The sequence below is a fragment of the Euprymna scolopes genome, chromosome 27 (assembly GCF_053919585.1).
Source record: "Euprymna scolopes isolate OS-2025 chromosome 27, ASM5391958v1, whole genome shotgun sequence".
Lineage (NCBI taxonomy): Eukaryota > Metazoa > Mollusca > Cephalopoda > Sepiida > Sepiolidae > Euprymna > Euprymna scolopes.
Genome location: NC_136508.1, coordinates 34,704,158 through 34,729,229, shown reverse-complemented (window position 1 = coordinate 34,729,229; position 25,072 = coordinate 34,704,158). Strand labels below are relative to the sequence as shown.

At 35.0% G+C, this 25,072-nt stretch overlaps 1 protein-coding gene across 2 annotated transcripts in view; it reads left to right on the top strand.

Annotated features, from left to right (window-relative positions):
• Positions 1–25,072, top strand: part of LOC145248808 (hormone-sensitive lipase-like) — a 129,356-nt gene that overhangs the window by 36,748 nt on the left and 67,536 nt on the right. For both annotated transcript variants that reach the window (XM_080110461.1, XM_080110460.1), the window contains exon 2: positions 22,321–22,695. In XM_080110461.1, coding sequence (XP_079966587.1) covers positions 22,321–22,695 — 375 coding nt within the window. The remainder of the gene's footprint in view (positions 1–22,320; positions 22,696–25,072) is intronic.

Here is a 25,072-nt window from a genome sequence, read left to right as displayed (position 1 = left end):
AGATAGGTTTTGTATTGGAATATCTTCGATAAGTATCATAAATCAAAATAATCCAATGAAAGAAGGAACAGGCGATTTAAACCCAAGTTAACACCTTACACAGCCTAACATCACAAGTGCATTTGAGAAGTTTTATTACCACACAAACTGAAAGGCCTGACATATTTAACTTTTTCATTTTAAACCTAAATTCAAGCCATTATCACCACACAAGCAGTAAGACCAGACGTATAAAATCAACAGTAGGATTTTTTTATATGACAGACACGTTTGAAATGAATGATTCTGTTTAAAGCACAATTGAACCATGATACTTGACCTTTGTGTTTTAAAATTTAATTCAAGATATTATAAATAAAATAATTTAAAATCAACAGTAGGTTCTCAACAGTGCAATGTAGGCTACAATGTATTGTGAACAAAGTCACTGCAAGGGGGCATTTGAAGCTTCCTCCCGGTGTTCTGCAACGGGTCCTCAACTAGAGCAGGCTATCAATTGATTCAATTGAAAAATGGGCGATTTCAATGACAATAAAAAATATGGGAGGGTGAAACATTCATTGATGAACATTCAGTCCCGGGCAGTGGACGTTCTCCCTGCTAGTGAACTAATGTTTTTTTTTTGTAAATTTTAACACTGAACATTTTAGCCGATTCACTAATTGCAATTAAAAAAAAACAAAAAAAACAAATCTACTTTTTTATGCATTCATTATTTTTGCAGACAGTTATCCTCATCTTCATTGTTGTTGTTTTCATCTTTGTGGCCCATGGCACGGTGGATAGAGGAGTTGAGTCTGTATGGTTCCAGGTGAGCATTGTCTGAAGGACAGTGGTTTCAATCCTATCCAAGTAGGCCAGAGGATTAGTTGGCCACAAACGTTGGTGAGACAACGACAACTATGGAAAGCAGTAATTACTTGGAATACAGTTAAAAAATCCAGCATTCATATCTCTCGCAGTTAATCAAAAAACGTGGTGAAAATAACTATGAAGATGAGGATAACACTCTGCAAAAAAGAATGAATGCACAAATTATGAAGGCTCATTTCAAAGGATTCCAAAAATAATAAATGAATCGACTTTTGCTTGATAAAAATCTCTAGCGCCGTTATTGGTCTATCCTGACTTTTTCAAGATTGAGTTTATTTAAAAAAAAAAAAGAAAAGATTTTTATCTGTATAATAAAGTAATGTATATTATTTGGAGTCTTTGAATTGCTGTTCATTTTCACATTTCTTTCGATGTAACCTCTGACTCTTCATAATTATCTTGTTGAACTCAGAGGGGGGGTCTTTCTGTTTAGCTTGGGAATCTGCATGGAATTTTGAATGGAACCCTTTATTTAATCCAGAGTTAGCATGCATTTGTTCCATCAGCTGTGACTGGGCAAATAATTCGCAATTGTATTTTGAGTGTCATCCACACTGAGGATTGAACCTTCAATCTCCAGAAAAATGTTACTTTTAAAACTTAAAATTTTTTTTTTTTATTGCAATTTCACCCCAAACAAGGCACATTGCCACTTTGCTGTAGGGGGCTACTATCAGGGACATAAGCTACAGGGGTACTATGTGAAGAGTTGGGCAGCAAGATGTCGGTTCACATTACACTTGAACTTCTGCATGTCAGTACAGTTGGGGAAGCAGGAACTCGGAAGGGAATTGCAAAGTCCAGTGGTTCTGGGGAAGAAACTACTTGAGTAGAAGGTTCTCTTACATCTGGGGATCTCAACTGTGGAGGGGTGGGATTTTGCTGCTTGTCGGGTTTGTCGGGGGGTACTTACGTCGAGGGGGCACAAGTGCTTGCAGTTCGTCAGAGCATTCACTATTGAAATACTTTTAGAACAGGCAGAGGGATGCTACATTACGTCGATGGGACAGAGGTTGTCGACTCTTTTGAACCCTGTCTAAGAGCGAGAGACTAGTAGCAGGTACACCAGCCCAAATATGACAACAATACTCGATACATGGGCGAATGGAGGCGTACAGGATATTTTCGGGCGTTAGTAGCTTTCTAGCACGGTAGAGAGAACCTACCTTTTTCGCAGCGTTTCTGGCAATTCTCTCAATGTAATTTTTCCAACTCCTGTTTCCTGTGAACGTTTAGGCCGAGGAGTTTAAAGGATGTGCTTTCAGATAGTCTTTGACCATTGCTATTTGTGGTAGAGAAGGTTTCTTGTAGTTATTGAAGGAAACAAGTTTAGTCTTAGCAGCATTGAATGTGATCATCCATTTCATTTTTGTCCCCATTCCACTACAGATCTGAGGTCATCCTCTAGTGTTTTTACCATTTCTTTAGATATGTGTTCATTTGTTTTCCTGTCGTGTCGGTTATAAAGAGTGGTGTCATCAGCATATATACCCATCTCATAGACAATTTTGTCAGGAAGCTAATTTATGAATATTAGAAATAAGAGGTCTAAGGATAGACCCCTGAGGCATTCCCGCATTTATATCATTGTTTGGATGTACAACAATCGATGACAACCTGGATTTTTCTCTTATCTAAGGATTTAATTATGTTAAAGATTCTTCCAGTGATACCATATGATCTGATTTTCCTGAGAAGACCTTCGTGCCATACCCTGTCAAAAGCCTTAGATATATCTAGAGCTACCGCTCTACTCTCCCCTGCTTTGTCAAGTGAATGGTATATACGCTCAGAGATTATAGTTAGGATGTCTGCTGTGGAACAGGCTTGCCTAAATCCGTCAGAAGTTTAGCATCTTTAAGGTGATAGACTAGAGTTTGGTTAATAATTGACTCAAATATTTTGGCAAAAAGTGGGAGGAGGCTAATGGGGCGGTAATTTACTGGGTCAGTTCTTTCACCAGAATTCTTGAAAACTGGTACCACAGAAGCAGTTTTCCAGCAGGCAGGAAAGCAAGATTCATTAAGGCATTTGTTGTAAAATTTGGAGAGAACTGGAGCTACTTCGGTGGAGCACATTTTTAATAGCACAGCCGGGATGAGATCAGGTCCACATGCTTTTGAAGTGTCAAGATTTTTTATGATACCATGCACTTGAGAAGGGGTGATTTTCAGATCGTCTAGTGTGGCATCTGTTCGCAAAAGAAAGTCAGGGAGTGGGTTGTCAGCAGGGTCCAATGTGGAGTTGGAGGCGACCCGACTGGCAAGCATGTTAGCCATCTCAGTTGCTGAGCAAACAACCTCATGATTGTTGGATAGTGGGGAAATTGTTGATTGCCCATTATTTACTACACTGTTGTAGATTTTCCAGAAGTCACGCGTTCCTAATTTCTGTGCTTCGATGCGTTTTTTGTTGGTTTCAGTAAATTCTCTCTTAGCTGTCGCTATTCCTTTCTTACAGTTATTTCTGGCTTCTATATACTTCCGTCTGTTTGAACTGAACTTATGTTGATTAAATCTGCGGTATGCATGCTACCTTTGCGCGATGGCAGCTGTACAAGTAGAAGTAAACTATTAGGGAGAGTGGGGCTTGCTATAAAACTTCCGCATGGGAACATGTGCTTCAATTGCTGTTTTGAACTACTCGGTGGTCTCGTGTGCACTGTTCAGCAGGAAGTGAGAAGATATTTCGCCATGGGGCGTCTCTGATGATGGCTTCCCAGTCAGCCTTTTTATAATATCTCATTGTTTTGAGTAATGGCTCTTCCATTTTGGCTCTAGAGTTTAGTGCGATTTCAACTATTATCACTACATGATCAGCATTTCCAAGTGGGCTGTGGGCGGAGGTTACATCGACCGAAACGTTGTGAAAATCATACTCAAGATGAGAACAGTGGTCCGATGAATCGAAATAATACGAATAACGTATCCTCATCTAAAAAATTCAGAAACATTATATATATATATATATATATATATATATATAATTTACTAATCAAAATATTTTACTTAAGTTATTAAAACCGATACTTAAGAAGTACTTTGTGGTATTTAGAAGAGTTTCTATTGAATTTTTTACATTCATTTCTTTCTACCCTGCATTGTAAGGTAATGTGAGGTTGACCTATTTATAGAGTGAATTTTCAGGAAGTTCTTTATTTGCCTTTGATTATCAGTTGGAAGTCAGACGATTTTCGTTTGTGAAAATACCTGTTTTTTTACATTTTTATTGTTTATTTATTTATTTTTTTGATTTATTTATTTTGACTGATTTTAATCTAATCTAATAAGTCAGTCAGTTATTAATGCTATATTTAGTTTGGTGATTAATGATGAAAGCCTGTTTGGAGCAAAATAATAATTAAAATTAACATACACAATTTAACTTAATTCAAACAAGGCTGATAGCCATTAGTCGCATGCTCTCATGTAATGAATGAATGTGTGAATGTAGGATTGACATGAAATTCTTAGAATGACTTTAATGAACTTAAGGATGAATTGAATGACCTTAAGAATGACTTGAATGCTTAACTGGAATCCTTCAAAAACAACTTGAATGATTTGGAGAATGACTTGAATGGCTTTGAGACTGACTGGTTGTAGAGTGGGTGATCATTTTACATTAAATTAATACAGAAAAGTGATCCCCCACTTTATATCACAAAGTTACAAACATAAGTACAGCATGTAGTAAGAACAGATACTACACTTTGAGATATTAAATCCTTTATTCATGTTAAAAATGCATTGAAAATCAACAATGAACAAAAAACTTAGGCACATGGCTAACTCAAAAGGGGGGAATGTGGGGGTCGTTGGTCATCCTTGTCACTCCAGAACTAAACAAAATCAAAAGTTTCTCCCACTTTCTAGTATCTTCTTTCACCATAATACCGCATTCACCCTTCCATACTGAGGGACGTCCTACTTAACTCCCAATTTTTAAAACATTTTTTATTGACATGTAAAAAAAAAAAAGATAACAATAAAAATGGTACAATAATTCATTTGTGTCGAGGGCGGGGGGGGGGGCAAGTGATTAGTAGGACCCTGCCAACCCTGTCTAGTTGATAGACTGCCCGTTCCACTAGGTTTGTAAAAGGAACCTCGCTTCTACGGGTCAGTCTCTAAGTGGGATGCTCTCTAGATGGGGGTGAATGGAGAAAAGTAAATTTTGTGGGTAAGGAATGAAGGTTAGTCTGTATTTCTTTCTCTCCAAGATGGGTGAAATTTAGAGGAGGGGGTGAAAACAAAAATTGCAAGAAGGAAGGGGTGGGATCTTGGAGGCTTCCTAATCAGGGAAGGATGGAACACACACTCAGATGCTGAGAGGCTACTTATTTAATTTTACTTTACAGAACTGCGCGTTCCACACCTAGGCGGGGAATACGTATTCAAATTTGGCTCCTCTTCGTACACACAGACTTGCTACATGTATCCATCTTCTGTCATATGCCGAGCGATGTAGCCTTCTTCTATCGCATCTGATCTTCACCCGTAGTTGGTGTTTAAAAAAAGCGATCAGAAAAAGACAGCACCCCCCAGCAACCTTGTAGACGCGACTTCCAAATCACCATTCTCGCCATGGCCAGAATTATAACGTAGACCATTTGTCTTTCCCGGTCCCATGGCAGCCTCACGTTGTCCATGACATTGGATACAGTAATTGGGCGAGGATGCTCCGGATCGATGCGAGGCATCACCTCGCTGACATACGACCAGTACCGGCGGAGTTCGCGGCAATCGAAGAAAGCATGATCAGTCGTTTCTATGGCCATTGTCCCACAACGGGGATGATCAGGCGACTCCAAAAACCCGGAACGGCATTGTACCTTGTTGAGTGGAAGTGCATTTTGGGCCAATCGCCAGGTCAGAGAGAACTCTGAATTGTTCAGATGACTCGAACCTGGCGCCCATCTCCACGCGGAGTGGATCTCACTCTGCTGCCAACCCAAACGCGTGCATAGCAGGTCGTCGGCGGCCTCTTTCACTAGATCCCTGTGGAGTTCCCTACGGGTAGCAGTCACAAGTTTGCTGGACCTTGGTAGTCGTTTTAGCGCGGCTCGGCACTCTTTCATGTAGGCAGAGTCTCCCCGCAGCCTGCGACGGTTCTCGATAGAAGGGTCGAGAACGAGGTCGGGGAAGACGGCAGTAACCACGGGGTGCCACGGTTGGTCATCTTGCATATAGTGGCTCAGGAAGGCCAGCCTCTAAGCGCCTCGATGACACTTCAAGTTCGGCATTCCCAAGCCTCCCTCTCATGGATGTTGAATACAGACCTGTCTGTTCACCCAGTGTCTTCCTCTGTCCCAAAGAAGTGAGGACAAGAGTTCAACAATAGCTGTTAGGTGTTGTGCAGTCAGGGGAAGTATGGCCATTCGGTAAAGGATGAGAGGAAAGAAGTAAGTGGCACACGCCTCAGCTCTACTCTTTAAGGAAAGTTTCCTAGGAAGCCATGAATTGACTGCAGCCTCCACCTTTGACTCTACCTCCAACCAATTTTTGTCAAGCTGGAGACTCGGTCCGAACCACACGCCGAGGATCCGAACTGGGCCATCCGTCCAGCTGAAGGGCGCCAGGAGGTTTGCGTTGCCACTCCAGGTGCCCAACTGCAGATACTACACTTTGATCTTGGCCAAAAGGCCAAGAAAAGCTTAAAAAGCTAAGAACAGCATCTATTAACAGACCTTTGATGTTAACCAAAAAGGCCAAGCACAAAAGTGTTACGGACAGACAGACAGACTGACCGACCGATGTTCCGACGGAGTGACTTAGTCGCTTACACACGACTAAAAATAAAAATACAGAAAAATCTTTGCCCAGTTGTAAAAAAAATGTGCCATCAGCTAGCAGCAAAACCGAAAGCAAAATTTTGTAAGCAAAAAAAATAAATAAATAAAATAACATGGGTACCTGGCATTGCGTGCCAGCACAGAATTAATCTTTTTAGCCAATTTTTTAATATTTGCCATCTGAAAGACCGATCTTTTTAACAATATCAATTTTGTCAGTGTTTGTCACGTCTGCCGAAAGTTTTTGCAAGACGCACACACTTAACCTTTTATATATATATATATATAGAAGATTTTCTTTATAACCTTCGACTGGATTCATTCATATGAAGTTATTTCCCTTTTGACCAAAACTAAGAAATAATTCATATATATATATTTGATGTTTCTACATAAAATTTTATGTATCTAATTTCAGTATTTACTTCAATAGTGCTCAATAGATGAGTAAAGTTAAGTAGTAAGTTTTCAAAATATATGACAGTTAGAATTTCATACAATAGTCTGAATTTTCACAAGAATGAAACCCTGAAAATTCAAGTAACTTGATTGTCATATATATTTTCAAAACTTATCAATATATATATGTATATGTGTATATACAGTGACACCAAGAAGAAAGTCTGCACTTGTAATTTTTTCAAAAACCGCAAATTTAAGCTAAATTAAATGCAACTGTTTGAACAAATTATACCGTATTTGAGTCACCTTTTATTCCTCTATAATTTTACCTGTTCATATTTGACTTTTAATTGAAGTATCTTAGTGTTCACATCAATTTAAAAAAATTAACTTTAAATCAAGAAGGTAAAAAATCTCTGCAGCAACAAATAAGCTTAAAATCAGCTTAAAATATTCACCTTTTAGGCAACAAAGCATCTCTAATCGTAATTGTTATTGTTCCATGTTATACAACGTAACATTTAGTCCATATGCCTTGACTTTCTCTTAGTGATTGTTTTATCCAATGTAGAAATCGACCGCAGATTTAAACGTGATGAGATAATAGTACGAATGACTGTACAAAAACACAAAAACACCAGCAGTATTCGTGATGCCCCTAAATCTGGTTGTTACTTCTTACAGGGAAAACAATGCTATCAAGATCCGCAGCCTCAGAAACAGATTTGAAATGACTCTCCAAATCCAACAACAGTGTAATCTTGTTAAAAAATGCTCTTTTTTTCTACAATTAAGAACAGGTGGAAGAAATTTAATTTTCAAGGCTGTGTTGCAAGACGCAAGCTAATGATTTCTGTAAAGAACAGAAAGGGCCATCATATGCAATAAACCTCATGATTCTTCATATTGGTCAGAAGTGATTTTTAGCAATAAAAGCAAGTTCAATATGTTAGGCAGTGATGGTAGGTTGTATGTTCGTCGAAGGAAGGATGAAGAATTTTAGGTGCACAGTTTCGATGCTGCAAGGTGGTGGATGTTTAGTTTTGGTTTGGGACATTATTAGTGCCAATGGTCCAGCGCCTATAGTTTGCTTGCAAGGTCGACTTAATTCGACCAAGTGCATTAATGTTGACTGAGCATTTTCTACAGGATAATGCTCCCATTAATACAGCTGGTAATGTCAAGAGGTTCCTTCAGGAGCATGATATCCCATGTTTGGATTGGCCTGCACAATCTCCAGACCTCAATCCTATTGTATGGTATTACATCAAGCAACAGCTACACAATGATAAAATTTCACGTCTGGAAGAACTTGGGACAAAAATTAAAGAGAATATGGATGCCCTTTCACTGGTGTATTGTCACAGACTAATTCAAGGAATACCCAAAAGACTGCAGGTGGTCAAGTTGCAGAAGGCCTATACTACTAAATATTAGCTAGTTCATTGTGTTCCTGTTGTATTTGTGTTGCATTAATGTTTTAAAGTTACATTTTAAATAACAAGTTTCCATTGTGCAGAGTTTCTTTTTGCTTTCTTGATTTGATGTGATCCAAGAAAAAAATCCAAGAATGGTAAAATCCAAAACGGTCAAATTGAATTGATTAAATGGATTTTACCATTCTTGGATTTTTTACCCTTCACCGAACTATCCATTCATGTGAAATCTTTATCATTTTTCTTTTACCTCATATTCCCCTTACCTCAACCTTTTTTTTTTTTAACCAAGTAAGATCTGTGACTTGTAGTTTCATTAAATACTTTTACATGCAAAATCCGATCCCGCATTTTACTAATTCCTGCCCTCTGATGAGAAGGAGAGTATTTCTTCGAAACTCCGCGGATTAAGGACTATCCACTTTTCTTGTGCTTCCTTTTTAAAATTAAATATGTTTTTAACTCTTTTTCAAGATGTCTTTTAACATGTTTTATTAATCATTTGTTCATATATATATATATATATATATATATATACTAGCTGGCAGCCTGGCATTGCCCGGTCGTACAATAAACTTAAACACAATGTTTTAATTTATGCAGATTGCATAAGTATTATTATCGAATCAATCCTCTACTGATTATTATATATTACGAGGAATAATTTGCCCAGGGGACTAATTGGCAAAAAAAAAAAAAAAATGATAATGTCGTTCATCAAGTTTCGCTTGTGTTTGTTTACAATATCATGTCAGCTGATATTTGGGCTTGACGATGAATGCCATGGAAAAGTCACTTCTGATTAATGTTTAGTTTTTAAAATATGCAAATGAAGAAATGATTTGAGGCGATTTTAAATGGTACTTTTTCTTTTATCGTAAATTAATAAGAAAAATTAAAATAAAATGGTGAGGTACACCCCGGGCTTGAACAGAGAATCATTTGATCTGTAGTTGAATGCTCTACCACTAAGCTGTATTTCCAGATTATTATAAATTGTTTTAAGACTAAATGATTTGCTGACATTTTATTATCTCCCCTGGCCAGTGTAATGTAAAATATTCCCTCTGTGAAAATTTTTTTTAATCTATAAAAGAGAAAAGCTACTTTAAGGATCGGATTTTTTGATTTTCAATACTTATTGGAAGAATTTCTGTACAAAACATATCTAAGAACACTGCCAGACATATAAATTAGCTTTGCATGAAATTTGCAAAAGATAGGATCAGCTGTTTCGGAATCTATGAGAAAGGAAGTTGTGTGCGCACACACAAAGTAACTTTTATATAATAGTAGAATATATGTACATACATATATATATATATATATATATAAGTTTGGTGGTTAAATTTTAAATTCTGAAAAAAAACAACATATAGACACATATTCGAATTAAGAATTTATTGTTTGACAGAAGGAATATATAGAAGGGGTTATGTTAATTTCCTTAATCCATGGATTTTCAATAATGGTTCATATCATCAGGGGAAATGAAATGCGGTTAGCAAAATGTTCAGCTGTGAATAGGCACTTATTTTGCTTTTCAGCACAAATATTGAAAATAGTTTTTTGAGTGGTTGTGGATAATTATATGGAAATAATTATAGGAAGAGAGAATTTGATACAACCTGGGTAGTCCATTATCAGGAGTAACAATGTCCTCCGGGGTTATAATCTAGGTAGGCAGAGGATAGGTCCAGTGGAGAAGGTAGTATTTCCATATAGCAAAAAAGCGTATTGCTACTTATTGATTTTCCGATTTATAACCCCTTCTATATATTCCTTTCGTCAAACAAATTCTTAATTCGAATATATGTCTGTTTTTTTTTTTTTTTTCAGAATTTAAAATTTAACCACCAAACTTATATATTGCTCTATTCTTAAATATTGAGCTTTTCTTTTTTGCTAGGATCACCCTGAAATTGTTACTTCAGGATTTTCACCTGAATTCTATCAGTGTCTTATCTCGCTTATATATATATATATATATATATATATATATATATATATATGTATATGTATATCGGAAAAACTTTTAAAAGTGATTATGATAATATATATTGCTTGAGTATAAATTTTTAAATCCTATTATTAATAGTGTTTCCTCTTCCTCCTTTCTCTATCTCTTAAAAAATAAATATTTAAAACGAATAATCTTTATTCATCTCCTATAATGGGTATATTGGCTGGCAAAAAATGTTAACGTGGTTCACCATCTCATGTGCACACATGTGAATACAAACAAAATATAAATGAAATATCGTCACCATCACTCCATTTTGATGTGATTAATTTAGATAATCTCATTATGTAAAGCTGATTTTAATTTTCTTTATCTCTTCCTGCTTTATTTTTTATTGACTCGTGGAGATTAAGGGTTAAAAAAAAGGATTACTATTTAAATCCGTTTTATAGATGTTGTATTTAGAAGGCGATGTGCTAATATAAGGTTTCTCATATGAAGTTATTTCCTGAATTAAATACCTGGTATACAATTCAAACATTTATCACTGTAAATAGTTTAATCACTTGGATTAGGAACGCTCATTGTACAATTTTTAAATCCACAATCGTGTGTTGGAAATGAAGGGGATTAAATTTTTGCTTACTGAATTTTAGAAAATTTTAGTTTGTTTTACAGAATATCTATCCTTTTCATGTTATAATTTATATTTAGAATTCAACCTAATAAAAAAGAAAATACAGAAAGATCTTTATAATAATATGCACCTGTCACATAACGAAGATATATTCAATGTAGCCGCTTTCAACCTCAGTCTCAGTATGGGTCTGGAACTGGGAGCATGCGTTTTCCACAAGCGCCGGCAGGAGCTCAGTGAATGTTCAACAGATGGTGGAGATCACGCTGGCTTTGGTGTTGTGAGAGGTTATGTTGGTGATGTTCTCGACGTATGATCAAATGAAGTAGCCGAGTGGGTTCAAGTCGGAGAGAAGGGCCTGTGAGAAAAAGGTTACAAAGTCATAGCACTTGTTCTGAAGCCAAGCTTGGGTTTCTTTGGACTTGTGGGCCGGTGCAAAGTTCTGCTGCCACACCCAGAGTTTGCCAACAACCACCTGATTGCACCAGGGGATCACCACACTATTCAGCACATCCAGGTACATTTTGGGGTTGATGTTCAAGCCGACTTTAAAGTTGTAAGGTGACATGATGTGGCCCTCACTTGAAACCAATAAGACCATAAACGTGGCCCGAAACTGTTTTCATCACCCTATGCATGTCCCCGTTATTTGTGGCAATCCACTGATGCACTTTGAAGGTACTGGCAATGGTCCTCTTGTCATAGCTTGAATCAGTAAAGAGCATGAGTTGTACAGCGGTGCATTGTGTTGAACATTGTGTCACTTTCAGACATTGTAGAAGGATCCTATCGTTCTTGGAATTTGTACACAACTGACCAACTAGTAGATGGTTTGCAACAAGAAAAAAAGCAAAAAAAACTATTTATATCAAACGAAAATGGAATCCTGGAATCTTTTCTGGGGGCAACAATTTTATTGTTCAACCCTGTAGAAAATGAACTCTTTATTTAGAAGTATAAAAAGACTCATCATATGCGAGAGATTCAAAACAAAGCTTCTCCTTTTTCTAATTGTTAGTTTTGAGCTGGATGGACATGTTTCCACTTAGCTCTGCATTTTAGTATGGTTATCACATTGTTGATACTATTTTGTCAAACAATTTTGACGGGACTCCCAGAAAGCCATCCATCCTAACATGGCCCTTTTCTACTAGTCATAAGACCTCTTAAGTTAAATTCAATAAACTTATTTCATTCTGATTTCTGTTAAGCTACTTAAAAGGAAGGTCACTTATATAATCTTGTTGAGCGTTGCCAGACTGGCCTTTTTAAAACCAAATTTCGCAAATTTGATATTTTTCAGTTTGGCCTTCAGACATTATATTTAGCCCTTTTCAAAACGTAACTTACGGACTAAGTACGGAACAAGCAGAATATTATATAAATGATTTTTTTTTTTTTTAATTAACACATCGTAAGTATGTGCATACGTTTAGAAATTTGTGTCTATAGATTTCACTCTAAAACAAACTGAACATTATACATTTTTGAACACAACTGCTCGATGTAAATGTTTTAACATAGGCTTTGTTTACTTCAAGTCATACCTAGAGGATAAAAAAGGAGATTAGAGCTCTTTGATGAAAATTTAGAGATCCAAGATGTTTGTGAAATTTTAACAATTAATATTAAACGTGAATGCAATAGAACCCTGGGATATGGTGGTCTCTGGAGTACTTTTTTTTGTTTTTTCAGGTTACGATATGGAGTATGTTTTTCCGGACCTTGGTTATGGTATTTGCCCCACCTGACAGTGTTATTTATAATGTTATTTGATTATATACAGGTGTATTATGTACTGTATTGTATTTTGTTACTAATTTTTAATATGTATAATAATTGAAATTAACGTTAATTGGTCTTTTTGAGATTTTTTGATAAAAATATAAAATAAACCCTTTTAGATGTTTATTTTACATATACATATATATATATATATATATATATATTACAAATAATCTATTGAATCTGGATTCAAAAGTAAAGAATTATATTTTCTTAAAGTTTGATTGGTACAAACAAGTTAGGGAAAACTTTCATAATCATCTGCAAGAGTTTTTCTGGCGGCAGCAAATCAAAGTAAATTTTTTTTTTTTTTTTTTTTTTTCAAGAATATTCTTTACTGGATACGTCTTTTATGAGTAAAAATGTTTTTAATGTAACATTTTAAAATATATTTTTTTATATATAAAAACATTCTAAAAATATACGTTTCAAAGTAAAAACTAAAAAATATTTTATAACAATTTTTGTTGAAAAAATTTAAACATTCCAAAAAAGCATAACAACGATTGTTTATGTAAAGTTTTTAAATTAAACTAAAATTACTTAACCAATAAGCAGGAGGTACTGTTACTTGGTACACACCGTGACTTTTTTGATTTTCACTAAACAGAAAGTGGAAGTCAAAATAAGTTTATTGAATTTAACCCATTCCCCTAATAGTTTTCTGATAACATCAAAGTCGTATTTACTTTATATTACATATATGTTCTTGATAATAAATTGTTTGCCCTGGCAATTCATGCATTTCAGTTGTTTGAATATGGGTTCTTTTATTATTATTATTATTTATTTGTAATCTTCATCCTCCCCTTATGTATCATATTTTATTATATCCCTTATGCTTTACCATCAGTAAATCTGCAATATATTCTTCATTGTATCCTTTATATATTAACGTGCACGTTTTAGAGACATGTAGGGAGCTGCCTAGCTACATGCATAGAAATATTCTTGAAAGTTTTTGTTATAGAGGATGTCCTTTCTTTCCTAATGCTTTATCGTGATCAACACTAAGTGCGTCATCAGTCCACATCAACAACAACATATGCAAATCCAGTTGTCTCTTCATTATTCTTCATCATTGTATGTTTTCTTTTTGTATTCCAACCTCATGTTATCCACTATGACACCATATTCATCATGACACCATATTCATCATGCAAGTTGGAAAACAGACTGCAACATGTTCATCTCTATAAAAACATAAAAATAGAGTATGGAATATTAGATTTTATAAGCGATGTATGTAGTCATCTTGGTGAATGCTTATGTTTTAAGTTCCTCAGACATTTATTTGCTTTAACTAATTTTATTAGTTTGTGTGTGCTATTGGATGCAGTTTTGTGTTAAACCCAGAACAAATTCTACTAAACTCGTATTTTGGACCCTGACTAATCCTCACACTATCTCTGGCCAAAGTGGACCTGCAAAATGGACCTTCAGTTCACTTTTGACAGCCTTATAACTCTTTCTTCCCTTATATTATTTTTAGTCCTTGCATTACATGAGCAATGTTTCTGACAAATGGAGAAGAATTGCTGTTTTCTAGGTCGAAATTTGTCAACACTCATCGTTGGCTTATTTTTAAATTTATTTTATTTTTTTAGCTCCTTACAGCAAGTGGCTTTGTCTTGTCGAGGACGATTTTCATAAAAAAAGGTAATGGAAACTAAACGTGACGCCACTCCCCTCAAAACTCAGATTTTGGGGCCTCATCAATTTCACAATATCATGTTCAGTCTAAGTTCTTCAGAATTGTCGGAGTTATTTCCTGCTTCCTTTGTTCCAGCTCATTTGACTCGTTGGTCTATTAGTTTTCATCAATTTATTGTTCTGATAACCTTGTTATACTGCAGCTGCCTATTTTCACGAACTGTTGGTTTGTAGAACGTTGTTTCTGCTATTTTTTTTCTTCCTACCTACAGCCTTAGTCTTTTCAATACTAAAGTCAATAGGCATTTCCTGTCTTTGCGACAATCATTTTTTATTTTATTTTAACTCATTTCATCAAGTGACTTCATACCGTGTTTGAAATGCCCCCCCCCCCCAAAGAAAGACTTATTGTACCTACATTTTATTGAAGTAAGCTCTTCGAAATTGCGTTTATAATTTTATAATTGGAAATATGAAGAATGTAAATTATTTTATGATCCATTTCCTTTTGATCAGTAATTTATTTTTAATTCATTTTTAATTCATTTTTAATTCTTATGTTGAACAACAAAAAAGTAAATTAGAGCCAACAAACTTGCAAGTTTATTTTTAAGTGATTTTGGAATTCAATATTTTACAGAATTCAGATTTATTAAAACGGTCGAGAATCTACATGGATGACTATGCAATTCCTACAACTATGTATCTAGAAAACTGAACTATTAAACCTGACATGGTGGTATGAGACAAGGAGAAAGAAGCAACCTTAGTAAAAGTTAGTGTCTCCAATGATGCTGTGTTAAACAAAGCTAAGAGGAGGGAAAAGATAACAAAATATCAATGTCTTATGTTCGACATGAAAAGAAATTGGAATCTTAAGATCTTCATCATTCCAGTAATTATAGGAGCAACCAAACTCGTGAAAAGAATTTTAAAAACTACTTGGCAAATATATCTAGTGAACCAAGTGCAAGAGGGATACAAACAATTCCACTTAAAGGGACGATTAGACTCTTTAAAAGATCTCTGTTGGAATGTATGAGATAGGAAGTGAATGTCTGGTATCTGGTAGGATGCCGCATCCCCAGCTACAACAAAATACAAAATAAGATTTAAAAAAAAAAAAAAGATTCCATTAATCATAGGAGCTACCGGGCTGATGAAAGAATTTCAAAATTACCTTGACATACCCAGTGAACCAAGTGCAGGAGAGATCCAATTGTGCTTAAAGAGACATAATTCTAAAAAAAAATCTCTTGATTGGCGTTTCTGAAATAGCAGGAAAATTGAATGCAAGGTGCTTCAGTTGACAAGCAATAAACCTATTCCTGTTTCAAAAGGAAGTAATGCCTAGGAGGATCTCTCCCTGAGACAAACAGATCTTGACAAAAAAAGGGACAATTAAAATATTTGAACCAAACGTTTGCAATCATTTATATAAACACTTAATTTTTAATCCAATATATTTCAAAAGGTTAGTAATGCTTTATCTACACTGCCTTCCACTGGCATCATTTTGTCTCCAATACACAAATCTAAATGTAATGCAAGATCATCCCCCTTAATCAAGCGCTTTTAAACAGGAAACTTTGTTAGTTTGGCCACACTGCACACCACAACACTGGAGAGTTCATTTACAAAACAATAGCTCCAGAACCATTCCAGGATTGGTGAAGACGCTTCTGATGCAAATTGAAGACATTGTTACACACCATTAAAGCCGATATTACGTTTCTGGATTTTTGAGATGAGGACTGGTTCTTCATATTATTTGAATTCTTCGGACTATTGTTCTCATCTTGAGTATTATTTTTACGTTTCAGTTGATGTAACCTCTGACTTTCTCCAGGTGTATCTTGTCGAACTCTGGAATCTTTTTTGTCAAACAAGTTTATCTGCATGGAATTTCGAATGGAACCTTTTATTTGATTCACAGGAGTAGCATGCTCTTGTTCTGTCAGCCATGATTGGATAAGTCTTAATTTCCAATTATATTTTCGGGCATACACACTGAAGATTGAAACTTAAACCTTCAGAAGAAGGTCACTTTTACAACTGGATTTTCCCAAGTATTTTAACCACTGTGCCACGGGTCCTTGCAATGCAGATTCCTGAGTTCAATGATAAAAATGAAGAAGGTTGGAGATCACATCAACCAAAATGTTGTGAAAATTACACTCAAGATGGAAACGGTAGTCCAAAGAATCAAAGCTGATGTCAAACCTATCTCCAGTCCACAGGTATATAGTGTTCGTCACAGGTTCCAGGATTGGCCAATGCGAACTGTTGTGCATAGTATGCGTTCATCGGGATGTTGTGTGTTCTATGGGAGGAGCTGACTCAACCCATCTTGGGTGAATGCCATCATAAGTCTGTTTAACAAATATTTGAAATGGTGAACATTGTAAGTTTATGCTAGGAATTTTCTTGGTGTTGGATGTGAGAAAAATGTTTTTCTTAAAAAGTGACTTAAGAGTTGAGGTGTAAGAAATTAATCACTTACCTTTGGTGTACCTTTTTATCTTAAACGTGTGTGTGTGTGCGTAAGAGTGTGTGCGTAAGAGTGTGTGTATGAGAGAGTGAGGGAGAGAGAGATATACGCCCGGATGCTTAAATATATATATATATATATATATATATATGGTACTGGTGTCAAAAGTTTAAAAAAAAAAAAAAATTGTGTGCCATCAGCTAGCATCGAAACCAACATATTTAACACTCCAGCTGCATTCCCTACCGTTTGAGCTATCAACTGATAGATAAGACTTAAAATACAATCACTTCAAACTATGAATGAATTTAGGCATGCACAAAAGTAATAAAAATATATCTGCAAGTGAAATGAACATTTTACATTTCAACTTGGCGACATATTTTTACTTGTTATAAACCATTCTTGGCATATAATTACTATTTCCTGTTAATTTTAGTATTGTGCATGTGAAACTGCACTAACCACATTCGTGTTTAACTGGTTTTTCTCCAAAGGAGGAAGTTCCATGGGAGTATGAAATTCACAAGCAGTTCCCAGTTGCATGTATATCCCTGTTAGGGGAAATGGCAACGTTAGGTTTTTGCAACTCTTGCAGGGATGTGTCGACGTCCTCCTACATACAGTGTCTGGAATTCCCAAATTGGTCACCCATTTTAGTAATGACCAGGCTCAACATTGCTTAACTTCGGTGATCTGACAGGAATCGGTGTGTCAACGTGATTATGCCGTATATAGTATTATGTGACCATTGGGCCCAGAGTTTATTGGTTAAATAGTTAGACACCGGTACATACATACATCTACTGTTTTATTTATATAGATGTATTTTTAGGTGAAATGTTTTATTGATTAAACCTACTTCTGTTTGAATAAATTGTCTCATATCAACTTTTAATGAAACTATCTTTTTATGAAGGAATAGTATTTAGGTAGTCAATTATGCATGTATAACCATATTAGCATTATAAAAATTTCTTTTCTTCATCGAGTTAATAGCATAGATGTCTTAATTCCTGACAAAGCAGTCTAGTTAGAATTTCTGATTGAAGCACTCATTTGGCTAGCTACACTCAAAAGCTATAATAAGCAAAACAGGCTATCTGTTGATGAGTGTATATACGTAGGTAGTTCCAAAAGTAAAGCCACTTATTTAAAAAAAAAAAAAAAAAAAAAAAAAAATTTTAACCTTAAAATTTGAAGAGCTACAAAGATAGGAGTGGTATAATTAAACCGAGTGAGCTTTTGTGCTTTAGAATTTATTTTTCTATATAGTCACCATCATTCTTCATGCACTTCTGTCAGGAGTTCAATAACATATCTCTGCTTCTGATGCATGTCCATGACAAGGATATCTTTCTTAGTCTTAGACCATTAATATTTGCAACAAAGATGAAACTTTCAGGTCATGAATGCATAAGTTCAGTCATTATAACAATGCAATTGCAGTCCCTTCTGATCTATTCAAGTGGAATAAAAAATAGGAGGCATAACTTTTGGAACATTCTTGCTTGTGTGTGTGTGTGTGTGTGTGTGTGTGTGTGTGTGTGTGTGTGTGTGTGTGTGTGTGTGTGTGTGTGTGTAGACTTGTGGAGGCATTCTTTCTTTTAAGCATATTTCGATGAATAACAGACAATTCTGTCTACGCATTCTGGTTGGATCCTTTCTGACCCAATTAATTTTCTTACTTCAGGCAAGAACTCATTGTAAGTGCCTGTAATGGTGACTTGAATGATTTAATGCCTTTAATAAGGAGTGAATATATATATATATATATATAAATTAAAATTTTTTTTTTAGAAAAACAAAACATGCAGATATTCTAGATGATTTATACTTGTGTAATATTTGCCTAAAAAGGTTATAGTAAATACAAACCTCTTTCTATATATATTGATGTATATATATATATATATATATATATATATATGTATATATATTTGTTTAAAAAATGTTGCCTACCGAAATCCTCTTTCAGTTTTTAGTCTACAAACATGAAACTTAATATATAAGGTATTCGAGCCCATGCAAAACTTTATTTTTGGGTTTTAGTCTAGGGAAAATCTGTAATAGTGAAAATTAAAAAAAAAAAAAAAAATGGAATTTGCGAGGTGACGGTCGAACGACAGCATTACGAATATACATGCATAACGGTTCATGTTTTAATTTTTAGCTTTGCTGCAAACATGTCCTTGTAGCTCGGGCATTAATGTCAAAGGAAAAAGTAAATCGTCAGCTAAACATTTTGGTTTTGATTCTCGAAAACACAAGTCATTTTTCTTAAAACTTTAAATCATTACTATATTATATAGAAAAATGTGAGCATGAAAAGTAATATGATTAAGATTAAACTTGGAAAAATAAAAAGGACTAGTTGTTAAGACTGGGAAAGAAAAGGACAAAATATTCTTGTAAAAAATATAATAAATTTATCACTTAAAGTATTGCAGCATTAAGAATTTATATATAATGGTAAATTGAATTTAAAAAAAAAAATTCTTAATGCTGCAATATTTTATTTTCAACGGAACTGAAATATAAATCAGGCATATAGACATTTCACTGAGAATCTGAAGGTATCGTTCAGTACTTCTAAAACTAGTAAAATTTAAAACCACTTAAACAACTTATAATTAATAATTAAGTTGAAATCTAGGATTAGAATAAATAAAAACTTTAAATTTTGGCAAATCAATATAATTAGTAATTCAGTTATATCCCCTTTCAACGAAATTTATTAGATAGATCCTTCGAAAAGTAAACAAAGGGAATTACAAAAACAAATATTAATTTTCAAATTCTAAAGCTGCAAGTTATGGAATGTAAATTTATCTTATTTTATTAAAAAAACAGTTTCTTTGAAATAAACTTTTAATAATACACTTTTCAGGAAATCGGCAAAATAGATCCGTAATACCGAAAAAAACAAAAACCAAAAAAAACCCAGAAAATACAAAACTTTTGCGAGTGTATAGAACTGATCAACAAGTAATTAAATTCAGGCGTCAAGTATTTTTGAAAACAAATAGATCATAAAAACAAATAAATTAAATATTAAAAAAAATCTATTTGAAAATCACCCCTTCTCAGGTGCATGGCATCATAAAAAACCTAGACACCTCAAAAGCATGTGGACCAGATCTCATCCCGGCTGTGCTAATAAAAAAATGCTCTGCTGAGATTGCTCTAGTTCTGTCCAAACTTTACAATAAATACCTTAATGAATCTTGCTTTCCCAACTGCTGGAAAACCGCTTCTGTGGTACCAGTCTTCAAGAATTCTGGTGAAAGAACTGACTCACTAAATTGTCGCCCCATTAGCCTCCTCCCACTTTTCACCAAAATTGAGTCCTTAGTTAATCAAGCCCTAGTCCAACACCTAACAGCTGCTAAACTCCTGACTGACCAACAATATGGATTTAGACAAGCCTGTTCCACAGCAGACATCCTAACTGTAATCTCTGAATGTATATACCACGCACTGGACAAAGCGGAGGAGGGCAAAGCGGTAGCTCTTCATATATCTAAGGCTTTTGACAGGGTATGGCATGATGGTCTTCTAAGGAAAATTAGATCATATGGTATCACTGGAAGAATACACAATGTAATTAAATCCTGCTTAAGAGAAAAATCAAAGTTGTCCTCGACGGTCGTACATCCAAACAATATGATATAAATGCGGGAGTACCCCAGGGGTCCATCCTTGAACCTTTGTTTCTGATATTCATAAATGATCTCCCTGATAAAATTGTTTCGGAGATGGGTATATTTACCGATGACACCACCCTCTATAACAGGCATGAGGGGAAAAAAATGAACACATGTCTAAGGAAATGGTAGAATCACTAGAGGATGACCTCCAATCTGTAGTGGAATGGGGACAAAAATGGATGGTCACATTCAATGCTGCCAAGACTAAGCTTGTCTCCTTCAATAACTACAAGAAACCTTCTCTACCACCAATAGCAATGGCTAAGAATACATTGCCTGAAAGTACTTCCTTTTAAACTCCTCGGCCTAACATTTACAGGGAGCATGAACTGGAATATATACATTGAGAGCATTGCCAAGGCTGCTGCAAAGAAGGTTGGCTCTGTCTGCCAGAAAACTACTTAAGCCTGAAAGTATCCTGTACCTCTATAAGGCCACCATTCACCCATGTATGGAGTATTGCTGTCACATTTGGGCTGGTGCATCTGCTGCTTGTCTCTGACTCCTGGACAAGCTTCAAAAGAGTCGCCAACCTGATAGGTCCTGAACTGTCATCTAAGCTTCAGCCTCTGTCCCATCGATGAAATGTTGCATCCCTCTGCCTGTTTTACAAATACTTTAATGGTGGCTGCTCTGATGAACTGCAAGCACTTGTACCTACTCGACGTGACAAACCTGACAAGCAACTAAGTCCCGCCCCTTTACAGTAGAGATCTCTAGGTGTAAGAAAGCCTTTTACTCCAATAGTTTCTTCCCCAGAACTGCAAGTCTTTGGAACTCCCTTCCAGGATACTGCTTTCCCAACTTTACTGATATGCAGAAGTTCAAATGTAATGTGAACAAACCTCTTTCTACTCATCTCCCTTCATAATGCCCCCGCAAATTGTCCCTGATAGTAACCCCCTACTTCAAAGTGGCACTTGCCTGGTTTGGGGTGAAGATTGAATAAAAAAAAAAAAAATGTGCGAGTTTCAGGTGGTTTAAAGATTAACAATTGACTGAAAGTTAAATCCTAAAATAGAAATATAAAAATAGGGCTCCCCGAAAAATTCCAGACAAAGAAATGGTTTAAAACAAAACATGGTGAAGGGAATTCCACTGCTTGTTAAATAACGGATGAAAATCTGTTCAGATACGTATTAACTTTTGCATTTCTTGCAATACGTCTGAAATGCCAATCTGGAAGATTTTTTGAATAACATAAAGTTTAAAATTGTACGAATGGTGTCGAAAAAAAAAAATACAAAAATGATGCAAACTTTTTTCCCTTATTATTTTGGTTTTGAAATATATATATATATATATATATATATATATATATATATACAGTTTTGGTCTCACTACTACACATTTGGTTCAATATAATAATTGTCTCTATAATAATAAGTACATAATCTGCATGAATTATAATATTCTATTTAAGCATATCTTACGACCAGGTAACGCCAGGCAGCCTGCTAGTATTTTTATGAAGTTGTGGTTGATTTCTTCTTTGACGACAATTTGAATGTAAAAACGCAACTTTTATTTATTTAAAAAAAAAACGAAAAGAAAAATTTTTTTTTTTCTTTTTCAGCTTGATGTAATTCTTCCAAATCTGAGCAGATATGATGTGTGTCCAGAAATTCCTGCCAATGGTTACCGGAGTCTGCTGAAAATAATTCAGAAGTGTTGTCTTCATCTCTTACAATTATGTCGACACATCACTATAAATCGTGACTCTGTCCTTTTCCGCATTGTGCATTATGCTCGCGAGTTGGAATGCTATGTGGCCGTGCTCGGTCAGCTCCGCGCTTGCCTCTACTTTTCCTGCCAACTGATGGCCTACTGTCCCAAGGATTCCCTTTTCATTGATAAAGATGGTTTAAAAGATCCGATTGCATTTAGACTCTTAAAAGAGTTTGATTCCCTCGGTCAGGACTGTTTCTATGGTCGCTGTTTGGGCTTTCAGGTAAGTTATTTTTTTTTTTTTTTTTTTTTTTCTTTTCAAAGATTCTTGAAGTGAATAAAATTTTTTCTCTGAATTTTTTCAGTTCAATTAGTTTTTCCTCATAATATCCCATTTTCTGAAAGCTATCTGTTATACTAAAGCTGAATTAAAAGCCGTAATAATAATAAAGGATTGGGTTCGAGACTCCTAACAAACGGTTCCCCAGTTCGATACAAAACACCTGATGAAGGCTGGAGGGCAAAACGGCCAAAACATTGTGACTATAACAACCAAGATGAGGAAGTCAGTCCGACAATCTCAATTCAGAAGTTTGACTTCCGAACTTGAATCCTCAGCCTAAATTACTTTCTTACCAATAAATAAAAAGGATTTGTCTTTTTATTAATTTTTTCTTAAAACTTTGAAGAAAAAAAAACAAGCAACACAAAAACATTTTCAAATTTAGTGAGAGATCGGTTATTTGAGGAATATTTAACTGTCATTTATTTATTTTAAAAAGAAACAAAGAACGAGAACATATTTTATTTACTTAATGATTACAATAACAAAATTTTTTTTACAGAAGAAAGTCATTTTGTAATAGTATTGACTCTGACAGAATATCATTTTTAGCAGTAAATTATTGATTGTAGAAAACACCATGGAAGTTTCACAAGGTTCTGCGAATTAATAAATTTTCTGTCTCTCCCAAACGCACCCTCTCCCTATTCACTCTCCTTTGTCTTGACACTTTCCTATGTCCTTGGAGACTGTTTATACCAAAAAAGCTTCTGGGTTAAATGTACTTTACACTATTTGACTGACACTCACACTTAATCAATTTGATGGTCGTTTTAAAAACTTGGTTTATTTTTTTATTTTTTTTGCCTGAACTAAACATGCCACATGTCTTTTGGTAGATTCACAAATCTCATCTTCATAAACATTCTTTGGACCATCCAGGAGTCCTTGCTTGCATCTTGTGTGTGCATGTGTGTGTGTGCATATATTATTATAATCATCAACCATTACACCCAATGGTGTGTTGGGCAGCAACAAAGCCCCTCCACCTCCGCTTATCCTGAGCCAGCCTAGCCAGTGAACCCCAAGAATGCTGCATAGCTTTCCTCTCCCTTTCCACCATTCTTCAAGTTTCTCTTGGTCGAGAGAAAAAAATATATATTTATATATAATCACATTTAAATCTAGATGGCGCCTGCATGATTTTACCATAAAGAATTGTCAGATTCAATGTCATAACTAGGGCTATGACATGAGAATATTCTTTTCATTATTTTGATTTTGGAGTATATATCGGCTAATATCTTATGTGATGTGGTTCTCGATTGATTAACTGTGTCGAATGTATACTAGAGTCAAAACAATGATAAGAATATTCTGTTGTCATAGCCCTAGTCATAACTAATGCATAAGTGTTTAAATACAGTACTTAATCTGATACCTAAATGTTTTGGTTTCAGTTCTAGCTGATGGCACCCAAATAATATTTCTTTTTAAAACTTTTGAAATCCTTACCATATATTGGGTACAATATAATAATCAATAGAGAATTGGCTGTATAATAATAAATACGAAATTTGCATGAATTAAAATATCATGTTTAAGCATATTTTATAACCGAGCAATGCTGGGCGGCGTGCTAATTTTCTTATAGTAACCCGATTATTTACAGAGGAGTGTTATTTGGTGTGTCCGTGTCATGGAGATTTTTTTTTTTTGGAGTGGCTATTATGTCTTGAGCATGGCAACCAGCTTTTAAGGGAAGTAAACCATAAAATGATACGCACATCCCCTTTAGATCGAGAGATTGATATGTCTACTTAATGGATCTTCTCTGTGCATTCCTGGCATCATTACTTTCTTAATCCTTATCTGAGAATTAATTATCTCAGTTGAGTGCTGGAATTGGACACTTTGTATAAAATAAGCAAATGACACGTTTTCTTTTTTAATAAAAATATGAATTTTATTTCCATCTGAAGAAACATTTTAACTTAAGACGTTCTCAGGAAAGTTGATTGTTCAACTTATTGCATGTCTTTTGTTGATTCACTCATTTTCTTAGTCATTTTTTTTTTTTTTTTTTTTTTTTTCATATTTGGATTTTTTGTACTAGTGTTCTCATCTTGATTATTTTTCTAACATTTCGGTCGATGTAACTTCCAACCATCTTCAGGTGTATCTTGTTCCACTTTGGAATCTTTTTGTCAAACTCAGGGAATCTGCACAGAATTTTGGATGGAATCCTTTATTTAATCCACAAGGGTAGAATGCTCTTGTTCCATCAGCCATGACTAGGTAGAAGTATAAGCAAATTTAAATTTTTTGTTGCATTTTCACCCCAGACAAGGCACAGTGCCACTTTGTTATAGGGGGG